The 21,173-nt window shown below is 49.7% G+C and overlaps 1 protein-coding gene across 5 annotated transcripts; it reads right to left on the reverse strand.

Moving 5' to 3' along the window:
* Positions 1-1,724: 1,724 nt before the first annotated feature.
* Positions 1,725-21,133, reverse strand: Sfxn2 (sideroflexin 2). Of its 5 annotated transcripts, none has more exons than XM_040743413.1 (12): positions 20,987-21,126; positions 14,591-14,767; positions 14,265-14,435; positions 12,084-12,182; positions 8,558-8,633; positions 6,846-6,946; positions 6,344-6,404; positions 5,908-5,974; positions 4,642-4,691; positions 4,328-4,377; positions 3,653-3,700; positions 1,725-1,952 (listed from the first exon to the last, which is right to left on the reverse strand). In XM_040743413.1, exons 2-12 carry the CDS (start codon positions 14,749-14,751, stop codon positions 1,853-1,855), a joined length of 984 nt encoding a protein of 327 aa, XP_040599347.1. In that variant the 5' UTR covers positions 14,752-14,767; positions 20,987-21,126; the 3' UTR covers positions 1,725-1,852. The 5 variants fall into 5 exon arrangements, 3 of the variants coding, with proteins under 3 accessions (XP_040599347.1, XP_012971418.1, XP_040599349.1); XM_013115964.3 differs by lacking the exon at positions 6,846-6,946 and adding an exon at positions 8,241-8,326 and having other exon boundaries at positions 20,987-21,120; XR_005876536.1 differs by having other exon boundaries at positions 1,816-1,952; positions 3,526-3,700; positions 20,987-21,133.
* Between the last annotated feature and the right edge of the window lie 40 nt (positions 21,134-21,173).

A 21,173-nucleotide genomic window follows, 5' to 3' on the forward strand; every position in this document is an offset into this window, starting at 1 on the left:
GAGGGCATTTGTGAAATACAGAAGCCTTCTCTCAGAATAAGGGTCCCAGAAATGGATTTAGACACGATTTTAAGACAGTACAAAGTCATCGGCAAAGGGCTAGAACTTGGTGCCCCACATAACATTGGTGGAATGGCGTTTGGCTGGACACGCTTAAGGTTCTTTGGTCCTGGTTGAATTGTGCTTAGGTGGCCAAGTATAGAGTCCCTTTCCTTTTTTTTTTTTTTTTTTTACGAGACAGGGTTTCTCTGTGGCTTTGGAGGCTGTCCTGGAACTCACTTGGTAGTCCAGGCTGGTCTCGAACTCACAGAGATCCGCCTGCCTCTGCCTCCCGAGTGCTGGGATTAAAGGCGTGCGCCACCAACGCCCGGCTTAGAGTCCCTTTCCTATGAGCACAGACCAGTCTCTGGTATTTGACCTACTGGGCTGTGGAAAGGAACTATTTGTCCAGTTTTTTTTTTTCCTTTTTTTTTTTAAACAAATAACTCTCAGTGACTGAAACACTCAAGTCTAGCAGTATTCCCAAGGAGGCATTCCAGTCAGGGCACAATGGGAAGGGTAGAGATGAGTCCCCAAGGAGATGCCCACTGGTCCCTCTTCTGTTCCTGAACAGGAGAGATGACTCAGTAGGTTAGAGCAGTGGCTGCTCTTACAGAGGACCTGGGTTTGCTCTCCAGCACCCACACGACGGCTCACAGTGGAAACTCCAGTCCCAAGGATCAGACACCCTCTTCTGACCTCTGTGGACACTGTGTGCAGAGACACACACATGAAAGCAAAACACCCATACACATAAAATAAAAATAAAATGATAGCTGGGCAGCGGTGATGCACACCTTTAATCCCAGCACTTGGGAGGCAGAGGCAGGCGGATCTCTGTGAGTTCGAGGCCAGCCTGATCTACAAAGTGAGTTCGAGGATGCCCAGGGCTACACAGAAAAACCCTGTCTAGAAAAACCAAAACAGAAAATATTATTAATAATAATAAAGATAAAATGATGAAAAGCACCGGGCATTGGTGGCGTACGCCTTTAATCCCAGCACTTGGGAGGCAGAGGCAAGTGGATCTCTGTGAGTTCGAGGCCAGCCTGATCTACAAAGCAAGTTTCAGGACAGCCTCTAAAACAATACAGAGAAACCCTGTCTCAAAAAACAAAAACAAAAAAGATGAAAAGCCTTTAATAATAATAATAAAATGATGAAAAGCCTTTTAAGAATCACATGGGTAAATGTTTCCCTTGCTTGGGAAGGAGGAAGTGAGAGGAAGGGAGGAGGGGACTTCATCCATCCATGGTCCTGACTGGAAAAGAATCACAAGTTTCCTAATGACTCCAGATACCAGCAGCTCCTGCTGAGATGGCCTCAGCTTCTGGTCCCGTAGGACAGGGGTCAAGAGCAAAGCAGACAGAATACTTCTGTCCTTGCTCTCCCTACTTTTTTGAGACACTATCTCTAACTCAGGCTAGCCTCAAATTCCCCATGTACCTAAGGCTGACTTGAACTTGCAGCCCTCCTGCCTCCAGCTCCCGGTACAAGGATCACAAGCGTATACAACCATGCCGGAATCACATTATGCTAAGGACTGAACACAGGGCTTTGTGGACACTACCAAATGAGCCACGTCCCCAACTACCTTGATCGACTTTTGAGTTTTTGTCCTCCAGAGTCCACAACAATGGGTGTTTATATGGAAACAGGAGTCACCCACCCTCCCACCCACCCACTCTATTTCCCAATCCAGCCTGGCTTTCAGACCTTGTTGCAAAGAGGAATGTGGACACAAGTATGCACAGCTGCCAGGGAAAAACTGGTCCACACAGGGTATGGATTGGTCCTTGCAGGCACGGAGCACTTAGAGACCCTTATTAAAGTAGGCAAAGAGGACTTGTTCTCCACTCTTGGCCTTGATGGTGTCCTGCAGGTCTGGTTCTAGATAGGAAACTGGTAATTTGCTGAAAAGGAAACCAGAAGGGAGTTATGAGGATGTATTACCCAAGACAACCAGCAATGTGCCCTGAGAAAAAAGCCCACCCAAATTATGTCTCCTCTAGGAAGCTCATCCTAGCTAGTATTAACTGTTAACTTGACACAGCCTACAATCCCCTGAAAAGAGGGTCTCAATGGAGTAACTGTATCAACTTGGTCTGTAATGTCTTGATTGTTGACTGATGTGGGAGCCCCTGGGCCACCGTGGGTGGCGCCATTCCCTGGGCAGTTGGCCTTGGGCTCTATGAGAAAGCTAAGCATGAGCCTGTGTAAACAAGCCAGCAAACACCATGCCCCATGGCCTCTGCTTCAATCTCCTGTTTGATTCCTGGCTGGCCTTGACACAGACACACAAGTCCCCTTTCCTCTCCCAGGGGACTTGTCTCTCTGAAAGAGACCCCACACAGTTCTACATGGTGAAACCAGGACTGCTCGGAGGTCCACATCCTTGGCCCTCTAGACTTTTCTCTCATTTCAGAACCCAGAACCCCACAGACAGACTTGAGGGGTCACTGGATCTCTTTGTCTCTCCTCCGGATGTGACCACAATGAATTTTTTTTTTCTGCTTTCCACCATAAAGGGGGAGGGAGGGCTGGAGAGATGACATCCAGAGGACACTAGTTTAAATCTCAGCACCCATGTAAGGCAGCCTCAATCTGCCCATAACTCCAGCTTCAAGGGATCAAGGTCCTCCTCTGACCCTTGCTAACACTAGCAGACAGAAAGACATATACATGAATAAAAAATAAGGAAACAACTGGGCAGTGGTGGCGCACGCCTTTAATCCCAGCACTCAGGAGGCAGAGGCAGGCGGATCTCTGAGTTCAAAGTCAGCCTGGTCTACAGAGTGAGTTCCAGGACTACACAGAGAAACCCTGTCTTGAAAAACTTCTATAAATAAATAAATCCTCCTTCTCCTAAGTTGCTCTTAGTTGTGGCCTCTTGATCCTCCTGCTTTAACCCCATGCCCTACCCCCAGTGTGGGGTTGTAAGTTCAAACTACACACTCACCTAATTCCTGATTTTTCCAGCCAAAATTATTGTTGGCCTGTGTGTCAGAATAAATGTTCCATTTCACCTCAACATCATTCTACCTAGAGCAAAGTTCTTAGCTCAAACGTCTGTCTTTCCACAAGTTTGGAAGTACAGTGCTCGGGACACAGAAGGTGACTGACTGGCGGGTGGCCAAGGAACCCGTGCAGAGGGCGGAACTGTTACTATCTCAGGTCCCACGCCAGCCACACCTGTTTCCTCCAGCTGACCCCAGGCTGTCCCTTTCCCATCATCTGTACTCCCTTCCAGGAGAACAAGATACGAGTCCGCGCACAGACCTGAACGGGAGCCAGAAGACGCAGAGTAAGCGCCTTGGCCAACCTTAAAGACCAGATCCAGCAAGCAGCGACCTTCCTGACACTCGTCCAGCAGGACAAGAAGTCTCCTGTTGCCCCGCCCCACCATCTCTGGGCACTGGGTAGAAGCAACTCTTAGTCCTGGCTTCTCCCACAACCCCTCAGAGACCTGGCTGGTGTGCCACTCACCCACATTAAAAGACCAGCGTTTAGGCTAGGCACCTGTCCTTAGAAACATCTACTTCCCTGTCCATCCTTCTCGGCAGGTCAGTGAGGGAGCAGTAGCAGAGTGTCTCAGACAACAAATGACTGATACCATTCCTGAGGGAAGAGCCCACAAGCCACTGGCACCATGAAGAGGAGGCTGTAAGGAAGGAGAAGAATGTCAGGGGCATGTCCCCAAGGCCTGGCCACACCCTGTCCCTTCTCTATGCCCTGTTCTGATTTAAGACAGGGTCATATGGCCCTGGGGCAGGCTGAGGCTGATTTTGAACACTGATCTTCCTGGGATGACACTGAACTCAGGGTCTTGTATATACTGGGCAAGCACTCTACCACAGAGCTGTAGTCCAGAAAACTCATCTTGACTTGGTGATAAAAGTCAGCGTCCCTCTCTCACTCCAAAACCCACTTCACAGCCATATTCCAACATGGGAAGAAAATAATGATATAACTGAGAATTGTAAACTGCAGATTCCAAGGTCACAGTCACCGATGCCACACAGGGATAGGTATTATCACCAGGAGAGCAAGGCCACGTCCCTAAAAACACTGGCACGATGTGTCATTTTTCCTGTATTCGAGACTGGGGTCAAACAGCCCCGACCAACCTCTGCCGCCTCATTCTCATTTCTTCTCCAAAACTGCTCTAGACCCGAGGGAGGGGGACCCGGGGAGAACTCCAGATCAGCCATCCGGGTGCTAGGATGTGACCAGCTCTGGGTGCTCCAGCCAGCCAGCAGACCCCAAACCACCAAAGCAGCATACTCACAAGCAGCCGCACAGCAAGACCTGCAGCGGAGCGTGCAGCACTCTGACTTTCTGTACAAAACAAGAAAAAACAAAGGTGACCACTTCAGACCCTGCACCTACCCCCCAGCCAGCAGCCTGAGGCTGGGACCTGCTGCCCTGGCAGGGAGACGGGTTCTCCTGGCTCTGCAGGAAGGTCAGGAAGCCGTTCTCATATCTGAAACAGGGGCTGGTAGAGACTGGTACGGGCTCTACTTGAGTAAGACCCGGGTAGTGGCTGCTGGGAAGGAAGGGAGGGACAGTTTCTGGGGCTCCAGGCAAAGAGAACCCTCCTACCTTCATCAGATGCAGTCTCTCCAGCCGCTCCATGACGACGGGTAACAAGACTGGAAGAGACAGAGCCGCTGAGAGGAGGAATGGCAGACTCTCCCCAAACCCCACCCACTGTGGTCACATCACAGACCTCAGCTCCGGGGGGGGTGCAGAGCCCGCATAGGCACTGCTACCCAGACTCCCCCGAGTCTCAGAGAAAACATGCTTCCCGAAAACGTGTTCGCCGCCCACAGAAGGCAGACACACACACAAGGCCCTGGACCCAAAGCTTCCTTCTCAAAATGAAAACTGGTTTGCAGGCTTCTGCAAACAAACCGAATCCTACTGCAACAGGCCCTGCTGGAAACCAGGGATTGGGGGTTGGGGAAAGAAGATTGCTTTTACCACTCTCTCAGGGACACCCCACTGTTGCTTCGAGAATATTAGCTAAACGACGAAGTGGGGTGTGTGTGTGTGTGTGTGTGTGTGTGTGTGTGTGTGTGTGTATAGGTTTTTCGAGACAGGATTTCTCTGTAGCTTTGGAGCCTATCCTGGAACTTGCTCTGTAGACCAAGCAGGCCTCAAACTCAGAGATCCTCCTGCCTCTGCCTCCCGAGTGCTGGGAATAAACACATGCATCACCACAGCCCGGCAGACTGATATTCTAAGAACATGCTTGTGGGAACACAAGACCTTAGCCTGAGGCCCACTTCCCCATCAGCCTGGAAGCATGTAGCTGTAAGACAATGTTTACTAAAAACATGTTTACTGAAAACAATCCGGTGTTCTTAGGAAATGTTTACTGGAGCAATAAGTTCCTGAAAAGGGCTCGCCCACAGGAACACCATGATCTCGACCTTTTCCAAAGACTAACCGCCTCTTCTGACCCACCCACCACTGCCTCTGGTGTCAGAACAGAACCAACCAGGGTAAGGAAGGGAGCAGAAGCTTTTCTTGAGAGAAGCCTTTCTTGGGAAGTTTTCTTGAGCCTCCTTGGGGCCTGCTTAAAGTTTTCTTTGCATCTCCGACTGGTCTCTGTGTCATCAATCCCAACACCCTCCGCACATTCTCAGACACAGGCTGCGCAGCGGGGCGCGGCACATGCGTGCATCCCTGGGCTCTCAGCTGTCAGCGAAAACAGCTTGAGATGGTGTCCACCTCCCACTTGAAAGCTGAGGTAACTGAGGCTCTACCAGGTACTCAAGGTTCCCCCACAATAGAGGCTGAGGTAACTGAGGCTTCTGCCAGATACTCAAGGTTCCCCACGATAGAACTTGTTTCCCATCTTACTCATGCCAGGAGCTGCCATAGTGATCCGAGAAATAACCACTTGGGTGATGCCCACAGCCGCAGCTCTCTGAGGACAGAGAAGGATGTCAGAACTATACCAAAGAGGTAAGTCAGGGTTCATGGCCAAGTCCGAACAGGTAAAGGGAATGGGATGGTCCTACCAAGAGACGTGTCCTTACCCAACCCTCCCATCTGAAAAGATACAGAAAGCCTATCGTGAACAGACATGTGGGGGGATTTAAGAGGAAATGAGGGTTGGCCCAGGAAAAGTCTTCTTAAACCCATAATGGCACCCAGGTCACATGTGACACCACCTAGAGAGGCAGGGTCTGAAGAGGATGTCCCTCTCTGCTTACATGAGAACGGCTGACACCCAGGTCACATGTGACACCACCTAGAGGGACAGGGTCTGAAGGGGATGTCCCTCTCTGCTTACCCGAGAACAGCCAAGCTCATTTTGGTCCTTGTCCTTCACACAGATGCCCTGGATGAGTTCCCTAAACAAAGAGAAGTTTCTGGACTTTAGGAAGTGATGTTGGCATGTGTCACATCAGGCCACCAGTGCCAAGGGACCGATGCTCTAGGCCCCTTCGGACTCTTCCCTTCGCACGGTACCTCAGAAGTGACCCTGAGCAGCAGCCAAGACAGCCAGCCCCAGGCCCACACTGCCTTGGTGGAGTCCTGAAGCTACAGGTCATATGTATGACCTTGAGGATGGTCTTTTACCCTCCCAAAGCTTCAGTTTTCCTCATATGGAGAATGAGGATAATCCTGGCACCTACTTCATGGAACCTAAAGAGAACTGATGAGCCACTGACCAAGCTCTGAGTCAGGTACCTGACCTAGCATCTATCCACTCCCAAACAGGGGCTGTGCTGTTCTCAGACAAGCTCTTGACTCCCTGGCTGGAGACCAGCCGGGCACTCACACTCATTCACCTGCTGGGAGAGCGAGGCGGAGAAGGGAAAGCGGAGTGGAAGGGTGTGCAAGCTCTCTCCAGGGCTGATGTGGTGACCCTCCATTTGCCAACAAAATGTGGCTGTAGATACAACGATGGCAATGGTGTCGGAGAGAACCAGTTCTTTTGTTACTTATATTCTATAGAAAAATACGAAAAGAAAAACCAAGGAAACAGAAACTGGGCTTGGGGGGCGGACCCATAGTCACCCTTGGCTAATGTGCACGAGTCTGTGGGCTCAATACCCAGGGTGGCAAAGAGAAAGAAGAAGCCATTCCTGTAGTGCACAGTTGTACCCCAGCACCCTAGAGGCAGAGGCAGGAGAGCGATGTAAACTCAAGGACAGACTGGCCTACAAAGAGAGTTCCAGACCAACCAGAACCACATAGTGAGACCCTGTCTCAAAAAACAAAAACAGCACTGGAGAGATGGCCCAGAGGTTAAGAGCAAAGGAGTCAAGTTCAGTTCCCAACACCCACATCAGGCAGTTCACAACTGCCTACAACTCCAGGGGAGTTTGATCCATTGAGTCCAGTCTCAGTGGGCATCTGCACTTACATGCACATACCCACACACACATACACATAATTAAAAATCTTTAGCCAGGTGGTGGCGCACGCCCTTAGTCCCAGAGCTCAGGCGGCAGAGGTAGGTGGATCACTGTAAACTCAAGGCCAGCTTGATTTCCATAGTGAGCTCCCAAGTCAGCCAAGAATACAAAGTGAGTCCTTCTCTGAAAACAAAACAAGCGAAACTCTGAAAGAAGACAAACAAGGGCTGGAGAGATGGCTCAGAGGTTAGGCGCACTGACTGCTCTTCCAGAGGTCCTGAGTTCAATTCCCAGCAACCACATGGTGGCTCACAACCATCTGTAATGAGATATGGTGCTCTCTTCTGGCCTGCAGGGATACATGCAGACAGCACACTGTATACATAATAAATAAGTCTAAAAAAAATAACAAAACCGTAAGATAGAATCAGTTTCTGCATTCCCGTCTGAGGAGTCCTGCCTCCTCCCCGGCTTCTCTGAGCAGCTGGATGCTGCTCTAGCATTGGAAGCTCTGTTCTGTCACTCTCCTTCCACTAAGCCAGTCTTAGTTTGGGAAGTTCACGGCTCTGACAGCATCTAAGCTCGGGATGCAGCTTTGGGGATACATGAGGCACTGGGTTCAAGCCCCAGCACTCCCCCCAAAAAAAGGTCCATATGTCCGTGCTCACTTAACATAAGACACACTCCATTCTTTGGGCCTTCAACAGGAATGGCAGCCCTTGAGGCCCTTCCAGAGGCTGGGCCCATGGGTCTTCTCACTGCCATGGCTGCCTGCGCTTCCCTGCTAACCCTGGGGTGGGGAAGAACAAGGCTGCTTGTACTCACTGCTGTCGCATCATTGGGATATTGACACAGTTAGCTGCAGCCACAGCGGCAAAGGGCACCCATCGGCCCACCAAGGGTGGAGCTCTCTGTTGGAGGCAGGGAACAATGGAAGTTACTCAAGCTCATGCGAAGGTGGGGGTAGAAGAGGCTTTGGATTACACAGGCAAAGAGGCAAGTAAACACGGCTACTGACATGACATGTCCGGACATCCACTCTGGGATCCTTAAACTCAGGGTGAGCCAAGAGAGCTGTTTTCTCTAGATCTTTGCTGCCCTCTGGTGGCCACTGTGTCCACAGCAGGCCCAGCCATACATACCTTTGTCCACATATTCATGCTCACTGCTGTGGCCACCGCAGTGGTAGTAGCTGTGAAGTAGGAGAGAGCCATTTGCCTAGTAGAAGAGAAATGTCAGATGAATGAATGCATAGCCGATGGGATTGGTGTCCACTGTGGCTGAAGCAAGGCCAGGGGCTTCGGGGCCTGTGGCTGGTCTCTAGAACCACCTTGGATTCCCTATTTCCATCACTCACTGCCTTGGTCCTGGTTGTGAGCCACCATATGGTTGCTGGGAATTGAACTCAGGACCCCTGGAAGAGCAGTCAGTGCTCTTAACCTCTGAGCCATCTCTCCAGCCCCCCTTGGTCCTCTTTTGTAAAGGGAAGCCTTTTTCTTTGAGAGAAGCCTTCCTGCCAGCCTGGTTCTAGATCCGCATCAGTCCCAAATAAACACACAGGAGGCTATATTAATTATGAAGCTGTTGGCCTTGCTTGTTTTTTACTGGCTAGCTCTGACTTAAGCAATTACCCCATAATTGTTAATCTAAGTATGTCTCTTACCGAAGAAGTTTCCGGGCTTCCTACCCCATGGCGTTACATCTCGACTCTCTGTGTTTCTCCTTCCCAGAGTCCTCCTGGACTCCTAGTCCCACCTATCTAGATTCCTATTGGCCAGCAGTGCTTTATTGACAAATGCACAGGACTTCCCCCCAACACTCTTTTTTTTTAATATTTTATTTATTTATTGTGTATACAGTCTTCTGCCTGCATGCCAGTGGAGTGCACCAGATCTCATTCAAGGTGGTTGTGAGCCACCGTGTGGTTGCTGGGAATTGAACTCAGGACCTCTGGAAGAACAGTCAGTGTTCTTAATTGCTGAGCCATCTCTCCAGCCCAAAACTCTTTCAATACTGTAAACATATCACATTTCTTCCTGCTTCAGAGCCAATGTCTACAGAACATTTCTGGGCTCCTGCAAGCCCGGATTCTTATGCTGGCTAGTTTCCTGTCAACTTGACACAAGCTAAAGTCATCTGAGAAAAGGGAACCTCGATTAAGAAAATGCCTCCAGCTGGGCAGTGGCAGCGCACGCCTTTAATCCCAGCACTCAGGAGGCAGAAGCAGGCGGATCTCTGAGTTAGAGGCCAGCCTGGTCTACAGAGCGAGTTCCAGGACACCCAGAGCTACACAGGGAAACCCTGTCTCGAAAAACAAAGCAGAGAGGCGGGGGGGGGGGGAATGGGGGATGGGATGGGATGGGATGTCTCTGTAAGTCCAGGCTGTAGGCAGTCCTTAGAGCTTTGTTGTCCTTGTCACGCCTTTTTAGACAGGGTTTCTCTCTGTAGCCCTGGCTGTCCTCAAACTCACTATGTAGACCAGGCTGGCCTCGAACTCAGAGATTTGTCTGCCTCTGCCTCCCTCCTGAGTGGGATTAAAGGCATGTGCCACCATTGCCCAGTTTAGGGCATTTCCTTAGTTAGTGACTGATAGGAGAGGGCATAACCCATTGTGAATGCGGCCATTCCTGGGCTGGCAGTCCCGGGCTCTGTAAGAAAACTGCTGAGCAAGCCATGGGGAGCACCCTCCACAGCTCTCCACCAGCCCCTGCCTCCAGGATCCTGCCCTCCCTTTTTTTTTTTTAATTACATATACAGTGCTCTGCCAGAAGAGGGCACCAGATCTCATTACAGATGGTTGTGAGCCACCATGTGGTTGCTGGGCATTGAACTCAGGACCTCTGGAAGAGCAGTCAGTGCTCTTAACCCCTGAGCCATCTCTCCAGCTCCCCTCCTTGCTTTTGATGATAAACTGTTACATCAAATTGCACATGAAATAAACCCTTTCCTCCCCAAGTTACTTTTCATGATGGTGTTTCACCAAAGCAATAGTAACCCTAACTGAGACACCCTTATCTTTTAGAGCCCAGCCGGACGCCACATCTACAGAAGGGACTTCCCAAGGGGCCATATGAATAGAGCTACAGTGCTATTCCCTGTCCTGTCACGCAGCTCATCACCCTAACAACAGGACGGCATCTGAGGGCACTGTGTTTGTTCTGTTAGAAGACTTCTGCATGCTTGGTTTGGTAGGTTCTGAGGCAGGATCTCAGTATGTAGCCCTGGAACTGTTATACAAAACAAGCTGGCCTTGAACTCAAGAGGTTTTCCTGCCAGGCTGTTTAAAAATCTCAAACAAGACTGCTGTCTTACTCATCAGGTATCTCAAGCTTCTAAAACCTTGCCTGGCACATAAAAGCCACATAGACAGGATGGCTCAGTGATTAAGAGAACCTGATGCTCTTCTACTCAGTTCTCAGCTTGACACGGGACGACTCAACCACTCCTAACTCCAGCACCAGGGTATCTGACTCCCTCTTTTGGCTTCTGCGGGCATCTTCACACATGTGGAGAATCGAAACACAACACACACACAAATAAAAATAAATCCTGGGGCAGAAGAGATGTCTCAGTCGTTAGGAGCACTTTTTTTCTTTTGTTTTAGAGACAGGGCCTCACTCTGTAGCCCAGGCTGGCCTGAAATTCACAGAGATCCCCCTGCCCCTGCCTCCTGAGTGCTGAGATTAAAAGTGTGAGCTACTACTCTCAACTTGGTTTTTGATTTTTATTTTATTCTGTGTGTGCACGTGTGTGTGCATATCCACAGGGACCAGAGGTAGGATGTCCCTGGAGCTAGAGCCCCTGACACAGGTGCTAGGAACTAGACTTGGGGGACCCGGAAGAGCATGCTCTTAACCACTGAGCTGTCTCCAACGCCTGAGAGCACTGGCTACTCTTGCAGTGGACCCAGGTTCGGTTCTGAGCACCCACATGGCAGCTCACAACCATCTATAATTCCAGTTCCAGGGGATCCAATGTCCTCTTCTGAGTTCTGCAGGCGCCAGGTGTGCGTGTGGTACACAAACACACATGCAGACGAAACACAATAACATAATAAAATTTTAAAGTAAAAACAAATAAATCTCTAAAAGAAAAACAAAAGCAGGGCACTGGTAGCACACACCTTTAATCCCAGCACTCAGTAGGCAGAGGCAGAAGCAGGTGGATATCTGTGACTTTAAGGCCAGCCTGGTCTATACAGTGAGTTCCAGGACAGCCAGGACTACACAGAGAAACCCTGTCTCAAAAAACAAAATCAAGGGGCTGGAGAGATGGCTCAGAGGTTAAGAGCACTGACTGTTCTTCCAGAGGTCCTGAGTTTGATTCCCAGCAACCATATGTTGGCTCACAACCATCTATAATGAGATCTGGTGCCCTCTCCTGGCATCCAAGGCTGAATGCTCTATACATAATAAATAAATCTTTAAAAATTTTCTTAAAAAACAAAACAAAACAAAATCAAAACAAGAGAAGAATATATTAGCTAAATGAAGGGACATTTAAAAATAGTCTGGGAAGAAGATACTCTCAGTTAGTCTGAATATTTAAACACCAGGAAGGGTAGTCGGCCACCTTCCAGAGTGGGCCACACCCAGGAAGGAAGGAAGTCCAAGAGCAGAGGGCTGTTCCTGCAGAGGAAGAGGACAGCCTTCGTTTCAGGTCTCCTACCTGACTGATGTGGGGGAAGCCGCATTCCTGTTGGTGTAGTTGACTAAGGCATTGAAGGATTGGTTCACCCACTGCCAGAAGATTACCGCAGGCATTGTCCTACAAGCAAGGAAGACCAGGAGAGATGGAGAGCGGGCCTGGGATATGCTAGGCATCATAGCAGCTGCAGTCCCCAAGCTAGTGCCTCTTTTCATACCCATGGCCTGGAATAGCCTCTCTTCCTTTCACACAGGGACAAAAACCTGCTCTGTTGAGATGTTTTTCTTCTTGGAATTTTTCTGACCCTTCTTCTGCCTCTCCTGAGACAATCATTCCATGTGTCCTGTTCCCATGACTCAAAATTCTTCCCCAACCTAGCACTTCCCAGCCTCCATTCTGTTCTGTGTCTCCAGGAGGGGAGAGCCTAGAGTCCTTCATCCCTGGCACTGTCCAAGCCATAGCTCAACAAGTAACTAAATGAATACATGGGGATGGAGGACCCAGGGAGTGGAGACAGGGAGACAGAGAGTCATACAGCAAAAGCTATTCCCTACCCAACCAAGCAGAGCCAGAAAGGGGCCTTCTCGTTTTTTCATTTGGAGTCACATTCGAAACATAAATCCACTGTGGGAGACTTGCTTTAAGAACTTAGGAGGAGGAGCTGGACAGCACTGACTGCTATTCCAGAGGTCCAGGGTTCAGTTCCCAGCACCCACATGACAGCTCACAACTGTCTGTAACTCCAGTTCTAGGGGACCTGACACCCTCACACAGACGCACATACAAGCAAAACTCCAATGCACATAAAGTAAAAATAAAAATTATATATATATAAAAAAGAACTTAGGAGGAGCCAGCCATGATGGAGCATGCCTTTGATCCCAGCACTTGGGAGACAGAGGCAGGTAGACCTTTCTGAGTTTGAGGTTTGGTCTACATAGCCAGTTCCAGGCCATCCAGAGTTACACATTGGGAGACTGTTTCAAAAACTAAACAAAGCAATAACAACAAGCAACAAAGACTTTAGGAGACTGATGAGATGACAAGGTGAGTGAAAATGTCTGTATTCCATCCCCAGGTCCCACACGGCAGAAACAGAAACCACTTCTGTTAAACTGTCCTTTGACCTTCATATACACAAACAATGGAATGTACCCCCACTACACATACACACACACACACACACACACACACACACACACACACACACACACAAATATTTTTTTAAGTTGTCCTTTTTTGTTTTTGTTTTTTTTGGGTTTTTTTTTGGGGTGGATTGGTTTTTCAAGACAGGATTTCTCTGTGTAGCTTTGAACTCTGTCCTGGAACTCATTCTGTAGACCGGGCTGGCCTCAAACACACAGAGATCCACCTGCCCCTCCCTTCTGAGTGCTGGAATTAAAGGCATATGCCTCCACCACTCAGTTTAAAGTTTTTCTTCTTTTTAAAACTTAATCATGGGGCTGGAGAGATGGCTCAGAGGTTAAGAGCACTGACTGCCCTTCCAGGAGTCCTGAGTTCTATTCCCAGCAACCATATGGTGGCTCACAACCATCTACAATTCAATCTGGTGCCCTCTTCTGACAGAACACTGTATATGTAATAAATTAATTAATTAATTTAAAAAAAAAGACTTAGTCCTAACCCAGGTGGTGGTGGCGCACGCCTTTAATCCTAGCACTCAGGAACAGAGGCAGGTGGATCCCTGTGGGTTTGAGGTCAGCCTGGTCTACAGAGAGTTCTAGGACAGCCTCCATATACAGAGAAATCCTGTCTTGAAAAAAGAAAAAAACTTAATCCTTTAATCCAAGTATCCCAGAGGCTGAGGCAGTTTGAATCTTTGTGAGTTCAAAGTCAGCCTAATCAACATAGAATTCTAGGCCAGCCAGGGCTACATAGTGAGATTCTGCTCAAAATGAAAATAAAAATAAATAATAATATAAAGCTTAGAATGGATAGCCCACTGAGTGCTAGGTCTGTTCCGGCAGCATCCGCCCACACAGTTCTGATTGTGGTCCTGATACACTGTTACTTAGCCGCTAGCATCCCATCTAACAAAGGGAAACAGAAACAGCAGCTAAGAGTAGGGCTGTTGAGAATGAAAAGAACTTGGCACAGTGCCCAGGATATGGTCCGAGACTAACAGAGAGGACTGTTAGCGAATGGTCCCTGCCCGGCCCCTCCCTCCCCGTCCGGGCTCACCTGTAGAACTGCATCATGAAGCCTGTGATAACCATGCCGCCGGGGACCTGGAAGGACATCCGCCCGATGAGGTTCATCTTCTCCCCGGTGTCAGGGTGGAAAGCCGAGTCATACAGCTTCTTAGCGTACAGCAGCCGCTCCACCTGAGTGCCAGGGGGCACAAGACCCCTCCTGTCACCCAATGACAACAGCAGTGACCACGTGACCTGGTGAGCTGCGGTCTCCTGGCTTCCCGGCTCCCCTTCCTTCCTGAGACCTCTGCCAGCCCTGAGAGCCCAGCAGTGCTGCGCCGGCTCCTGCAGCCCCGCCCCTCACCACTCACTCACCTGCTCTTCTCCACCTCCTCCTTGGCCCAGTCCAGCTCCTGCTCTGATACAAAGATGGTGCGAGGGTCCGTGATGTTGAAAAAGTGCTTCACACGCCCCAGGAACGTGCTCTGGTCCCAGCGGGGCGCGTCAATGTTAAAGCCAGACAGGTCAGCCTCCATATTGCTCACACACAACCTGTAGGTTTAAGAACAAAGGGAGAATGAGAGCTGGCCCTAAGTCAGTTTGCCCCAGAGGCCCTGGCAGTCAGAGACTGCCTGCTTTCCCCAGACCCTAGGCATCCGTGTGATGATGATCTAGGGGGTGGGCCCCTATGAGTGGTGTTTCCTGGGTCGGTGTTAGTGGCTGGCCCTAACTTAATCACACTGTGGAGAGACTGACAGGATCTACCTCAGAGGAGCTCAGTCTGACTAGGCAATGAGAGGTCATAGTCTATCTCAATACCCCCGGTTCTCCTAGAAGGGAGAAAGAAAAGTGGCCATTCTGAAATAGAAGCCCTCTGCCCTTCACCAGGCCTGCCTTCAGAGAAAGTCTTTTAACACAGGGATCACATGGTGGCATGGGGGTAGAAGTATGAGGTAGCTGGGTACATCATGTCTGCAGCCAGGAGGCAGAGAGCGATGTCACCTGTGCCTGGTCTCCTATAGCCTTCCCACCTCACCTACAGGGGTGGGGTCCCAGAAACACCTGTGGAAAATGTGGGCGCAAGCTCCCTGGGAGACTCACCAGACACCTGTCTGATCTCAGCTTTGTGACTCGTGCTTGCGGGTGCCCCAAAATGCACAGGGACAACTCTAATTCTGCTAAGAGTTCAAGATGTAGTCCGGCTCCTTCCATCCACAGCGGTGGTGGCCTCTGTGCACCTTGGCAGCCAAACTTGAGAAAACAAGCTCATCAGTGCTTGTTTTAAACAGCAGGGGCTCTTTCCTTTCAAAGGAATTTGCATTTCACCAAGTTGAGCCTTGGGTGGGCAAACTTTCTAATAACCCAGTGAAAAGGAGCAGGGGATTCTCTTTAATGGAACTGTCTCTTTAACAATCCTAGATGCTTCCTCGAGTCTGCCCCGCGTCCCTGCTTCTCATAAGGTCTGCTTTCTCTCACTGTAGCTCTAAGAGCAGTGAGCAGTAACCATGCCACAGCCCAGATGTTATGCTGTCTCGAAATTTCTCCAAATAATTCAGTCCATTACTTTTAATTTGGCCTCACTCAAACTTTCCAGGTATGAGCAGAATTGAACATGAACGGTTTCTAGCCCTGCTCCCAGTGGGGTCTTCGTTCCCTACCGGAAGCTCATGAGACACACTTCCACCGTTTACACTCTCTCTGCTTTCTTATGTGCCAAACTCCAACCAAATGACAGTGGCGAAACCTTGTTTATAATCTAACAAATAAAGCTTGCCTGAAGACCAGAGGGCGGGGCTAGCCACTAGCTGATCATAGAGGTCTGGAGGTCTGTACAGACAGTCAGGAAGTGAGATGGCTGGGCAGAGAGGAATATAGGCAGGAGGAGACAGGAGTTCCGGTGACTGCTGCTCTGCTTCTCTAATCTTTCAGCTCTCACCCCTAATGCCTGACTCGGGGCCTTTATTACTAAGATCTATTAGAACAAACGGCCCACTAGGTTCTAATTATAGCATCTGAGGGCTCTTACAGTCCCTGGCTCCAAACTCATCCACATTACTCTGCAAATCAAAGACCTGTATGTCACGTGATCAGGTCTAACATGACAACAGCGCTTCTCCTTGAATTCTGGGTACTAGATACTTTCTTGTTGCCACGACAAAACAAATTATGAAAGTTGCGGGGACAGGGGAGTTTATTTTGGCTCATGGTTCAACAGAGTGCATCTCGCCATGGCAAGGCAGACATGGTGGTCGGAAAATGAGGTGGCTGGCACACGGTGTTGGCAGACAGGAAACAGGAATACTGTTGCCCAACTTGCTTTCTCCCTTTTCCTTTTCTATTCACTCTAGGACCTATGCCCATGGTACGGTGCCAACCACATTTAAGGCAGGTCTTTCCTACCCAGTTAAAGCGCTCTGGAAACACCCCAGCGGCATATTCCGAAGGATTTCTCCTAAGTGATTTTAAATGCAGGCAAGCTGATAGTCAAGACTGTCACAGGGTCACTGACCTTTTTTTTTTTCTAAGAGCACCACCGTACTTAATTAAATGTTCACCTGTAAATTGGGGAAAGTACTCATTTTGCTCAGTGACTGCCCAGGTACTTAGTGACTGCTGGCTCTCGGATAGGTTAGGGCTTGCGAGTACAGATGTGTGGGCTAGAAGGAAAAGAACAGTGTCAGGAGCACCGATGCCATCTCAGCTAAAGTTCTCTAGCGAGACTGCTCAGAACAGAGAGTGAGGATAACCCCGAAGAACTGATCTATTTAACAGGCAGACTAGGAAAGGCAGTCTCAAAGGATGGGGAAGAATGCACGAGAGAGCGGGTGGGAGCACCGTGTGGGGAAGGGATACGCGGAGGTCGACTGCGAGGCTGCTGATTGGTTCAGGAGGCTGGGAGCCAGGCATCTGCGAGCAGAAAGAAACTGAAGAGAAAAGGCCAGCATGCGCGCCCACAGCGCCTGCGCCTGGCCCTAAAAGCAACGCCGAGTGGCGCTCTCTGGAGAAGGCTGAGGCCAGACTGCAGGTGGGCACTGGCAGAACTGGTCTCTGCCTCTCTCTCTCTATTTGACTCCTGCAGGAGGGAACAATACAAAGGTGTTTCTCTCGATCTAACTGTACTCCCGGCAGAGGAAAAGGGTTCACTTCCTAGACGCCACAGGAAGCGTCTCTTCCCTTGTCCTAGAACCAACCAAAAGAAAGTCCAAACTCTAGTGCCCGCCCTTTCCTTCCTGTGCATCTTCTCTCTCTCCGAACTGCTGGCTTCTCTATGGCTCGTTGCTGGCTCAAAGTAAACTTTATTGGTAGTCTTCAGTGTCACAGGGAGATCAAAATATCCCACAACGATGGGCTTACGGCAGCCAAGCCATTATTCAAAACACTACAGTTCAGTTCCCAGCATCCACATTTCACAATCATCTGTAATTCCAATTCCAGGGAATCCAACACCCTCTGACCTCTATGAGCACCAGACACGCACATATACGCAGGTAAACACATATAAAAGTAAAAAGAGTCGGGGAACAGTGGCACACCCCAGCACGAGGGAGGCAGAGCCAGATGAATCTGTGAGTCCCAGGACAGCCAGAGCTACAGGGTGAGACGCTGTCCCAAACAAGAAAAAACAAACAAACAAACATAAAGACTTGTTTCTTGGTTTTAAAACAAACTCAGGGTGGTGGTTTTGATGGCACACACCTTTAATCCTGGCACCCAGGAGGCAGAGGCAGCCTGATGTCTCTGAGAGGCAGCAGCAGCCAGATCTCTTTGAGTTCGAGACCAGCCTGGTAAACAAAGTGAGTTCCAGAACAGTCATGGCTGTTACACAGAGAAACCCTGTTTCCAGGAAAAAGAAAAAGAGGGAGGGAGGGAGGGAGGGAGGGAGGGAGGGAGGGAGGGAGGGAGGGAGGGAAGACCCACAAGTTCGGACAAGCCTGAGCTACACATTGAAACTGTCTCAAACCAGTTTTTTTTGGGGGGGGGCTGTAGGGTGAGTAGGTGGGCAAAGGTGGCATCCAGTCTAACAACCTGGGCTCATTCTCCAGAACTACATCCTGGAAGGAGGAAACAAACTCTGCCAGTTGTCCTACGAGCTCCACACAGACATGGCGTCAGGTTCAAGAGAAACCCAGGACAAATGGCTACCTGTGGTGTCTAGTAACACCCCAGAGGCTCTCTCAGTACCAGTGGCTCTTCTCAGCCCTCACCCTGCCCCCTGCCCTAAACTCCAGCTCCTGGGCTTTCCCTCCTCAGCTTCCCGTTCCTATGTAGGACTCCCAGCCCCTCTCCTGACCCCTCTCTGTCTTCCTCTCTCAAGCTCCTCTCATGGCCCTGTCCATTCTGTCGGCCATGTTGGCTTTCTCCCCTGCTCTGGACTCTTCCGGATGCCTCTGACTGCACTCTGCCACCGACCTAGGATGAAAACCTTCTCCTCAACCACACCTTGGAGTGGTCATGTCCTCACCTGATACACGTGGCATTTGATCACCACATACACACACAACTAAATAAACTTCCCAGCGCTCGGGAGGCAGAGGTGGCTGGATCTCTGTGAGTTCAAAGCTGGTCTACAGAGCGAGTTCCAGGACAGGCTCCAAAGCTACTGAGAAACCCTGTCTCGAAAAACAAAAATAAATAAACTTTTTTTTAATGAGAGCAGCAGGACAGTGGTGGTGCATGACTTTAATACCAGTACTTGGGAAGCAGAGGCAGGTGGATCTCTGTGAGTTCAAGGCCAGCCTAGTGTACAGAGCGAGTTCTAGGACAGTCAGGGCTACACAAAGAAACCCTGTCTCAAAAAACAGAAAATGGGAGAGCAATTGTGAGAGAAATAGAGGAACAGAGAGAGGAGAAAACAAATGAAGTGCACTAGTACTGATGGTTCCTAGAGAACTCAGATCACATCTAGTGAACGGTACCCAAGTTCAGAACAGGGGCCATAGGCAGAGTTCTGAGCTAGAGTACTTGCCCAGCACGCACTAGGCCTTGGGAGATCTAGGCAGCTCAAAACTCCAGAAGACCAGACCAAAGACCACTAAAATAGTGGAGTACTGTCAAGGTTGCCTGGAGCAAGCTGGAGAACACAGTAATAATTAAACCAGTAGGCCCATCCCATGCTTACAGACATCCATCTGACTCCAGAGCAACTGTGATAACAGATTTCCTTTCTCCAGAAGGAAACCTGAGGTGCCTTTTCCATAGAAGAGCCCACAGTGAGGAAGACAGTAGATCAGTAGGTTTGGGGGGAGGGTCAGGAGGCATGGGCTCTAAACTAACCACCCACCTCGTTCCTCTCTCTCTTTTTTTTAATTTTTCATTTTTCAAGACACTGTTTCTCTGCATAGCCCTGACTGTTCTGGAACCCACTCTTTAGACCAGGCTGCCTGCCTCTGCCTCCCAGGTGCCTATTCCACCACCACCCAGCTCATCACTTTGGTCGAGTTTCAGTATTGACTTTTTTCTCCAAGGACCTGATGTAAATATGCAGGTAGCAGGTGTTCTGACAATTTTAAACTTTGGGGGGCTGAGAGATGGCTCAGCATCAAAGGATGGGGATTCAGTTTCCAGTGCCTCTAGCTCAGGGCACCAAGCACTCACGGTGCACTACATACACAAAGACAAAACACTCTATACATAAGATAAATCGTTTTTTTAAAGGCTTATAAATGAAAGCTAGTAGGGCATAGTGGTTCACACTTTAAACGCAGTACCCAGGAAGCAGGCAGATTTGTGAGTTTAAGGCCAGTGTGGTCTACAGTGAGAGCCAGCCAACCGGAGTTACATAGTAAGACTCTGTCTCAAAACAACAACAAAATAACAAACAAACCAAAAAACCCTGAAAACCCATTCTAGAAAAATCTATCTTTGTTTCAATATTAACCAGGTTGGTAGGAAGAGGGGTAAAGCCTGAAAGCCAGATTAAACTGTTAATAATATGTAGCACTTCCTATGTGACAGGCGATGCTCTCTGTACTTGACATAGATAACAGGTAAACATGCATAAGCGACTTCCGGAGGTACCATCTCTACCTAGATGATCAGCTGTTAGAAAAGCTCTGTTTACTGATATAAACTACTCTGGGGCGAGGAATGCAGTGTAGCTCAGTGGTACAGCGCTTGCCTACCCTGCACAAGCCCGAAGGCAGACGCAATCCTACCTGGGCCACACTGTCTACAAACAACACTGTAAAACAAACTGTTTACAAGTTAGTTCGTGTCCCAACTCTATCACCTACAATAACTGACTTCTAGAATTGTACGGAAATAAATTCTGCATATAAAGATTCCACTAGGAAGAATACAATTTCTACGAAGACAGGTTGTACCAGTGTCGAGAACCTGGCCTGGCACAGAGGCACAGGTAACTTTCCAGAGGTCCTGTGCGTGGGAAGTAGCGCTAGCAGTCCAACGTGGCTTAGCATCCGGGGGATCCCTGACAATCTAACACTCCCGCTGTCAGCTAACCTCGATGTTAGCTAGGGACCGGTCCCCAATCTGCCTATCGCCCCGAACCCAGGAGAAACCGCCTATTCTGCATTCTAAGGAGACTGTGGAGATAGTGGCGAAGCCATAACTCAGGTATCCCGAAAACAACGGGGGTCAGAGGCGAGGAGTCCATTAGAGCCCTGGTCCGTCCCACCCGCCACGCGGCTTCTGCAGAAGCAAGTCCAGCACGCGGTGCCTGGCAGCCCCAACGGAGCAGAGGCAGGTTCCCTTCGCAGACGCGGAGACTGGAAGTAGCTGTGCAACCGGCCTGCGCTTGATGCCCCTTACCTGGTCCCAGAGGGGCGCAGCCTGAGACCCTACCAGGTTGGCTGACTTGGAAGGTTGACCTGGAGTACCGCGGCTAGACAGGGACCTCCCCCTCACACTACGCCCCCTTTCCTGACCTATCACAGGCCACAGGCTCCCGACAGCCACGTGGGCGATCTTGTCCCTCCCTCTGGGTCGCACGCCAGCC

The sequence above is a fragment of the Mesocricetus auratus genome, unplaced genomic scaffold (genome assembly GCF_017639785.1).
Source record: "Mesocricetus auratus isolate SY011 unplaced genomic scaffold, BCM_Maur_2.0 Super-Scaffold_4256, whole genome shotgun sequence".
Classification (NCBI taxonomy): Eukaryota; Metazoa; Chordata; class Mammalia; order Rodentia; family Cricetidae; genus Mesocricetus; species Mesocricetus auratus.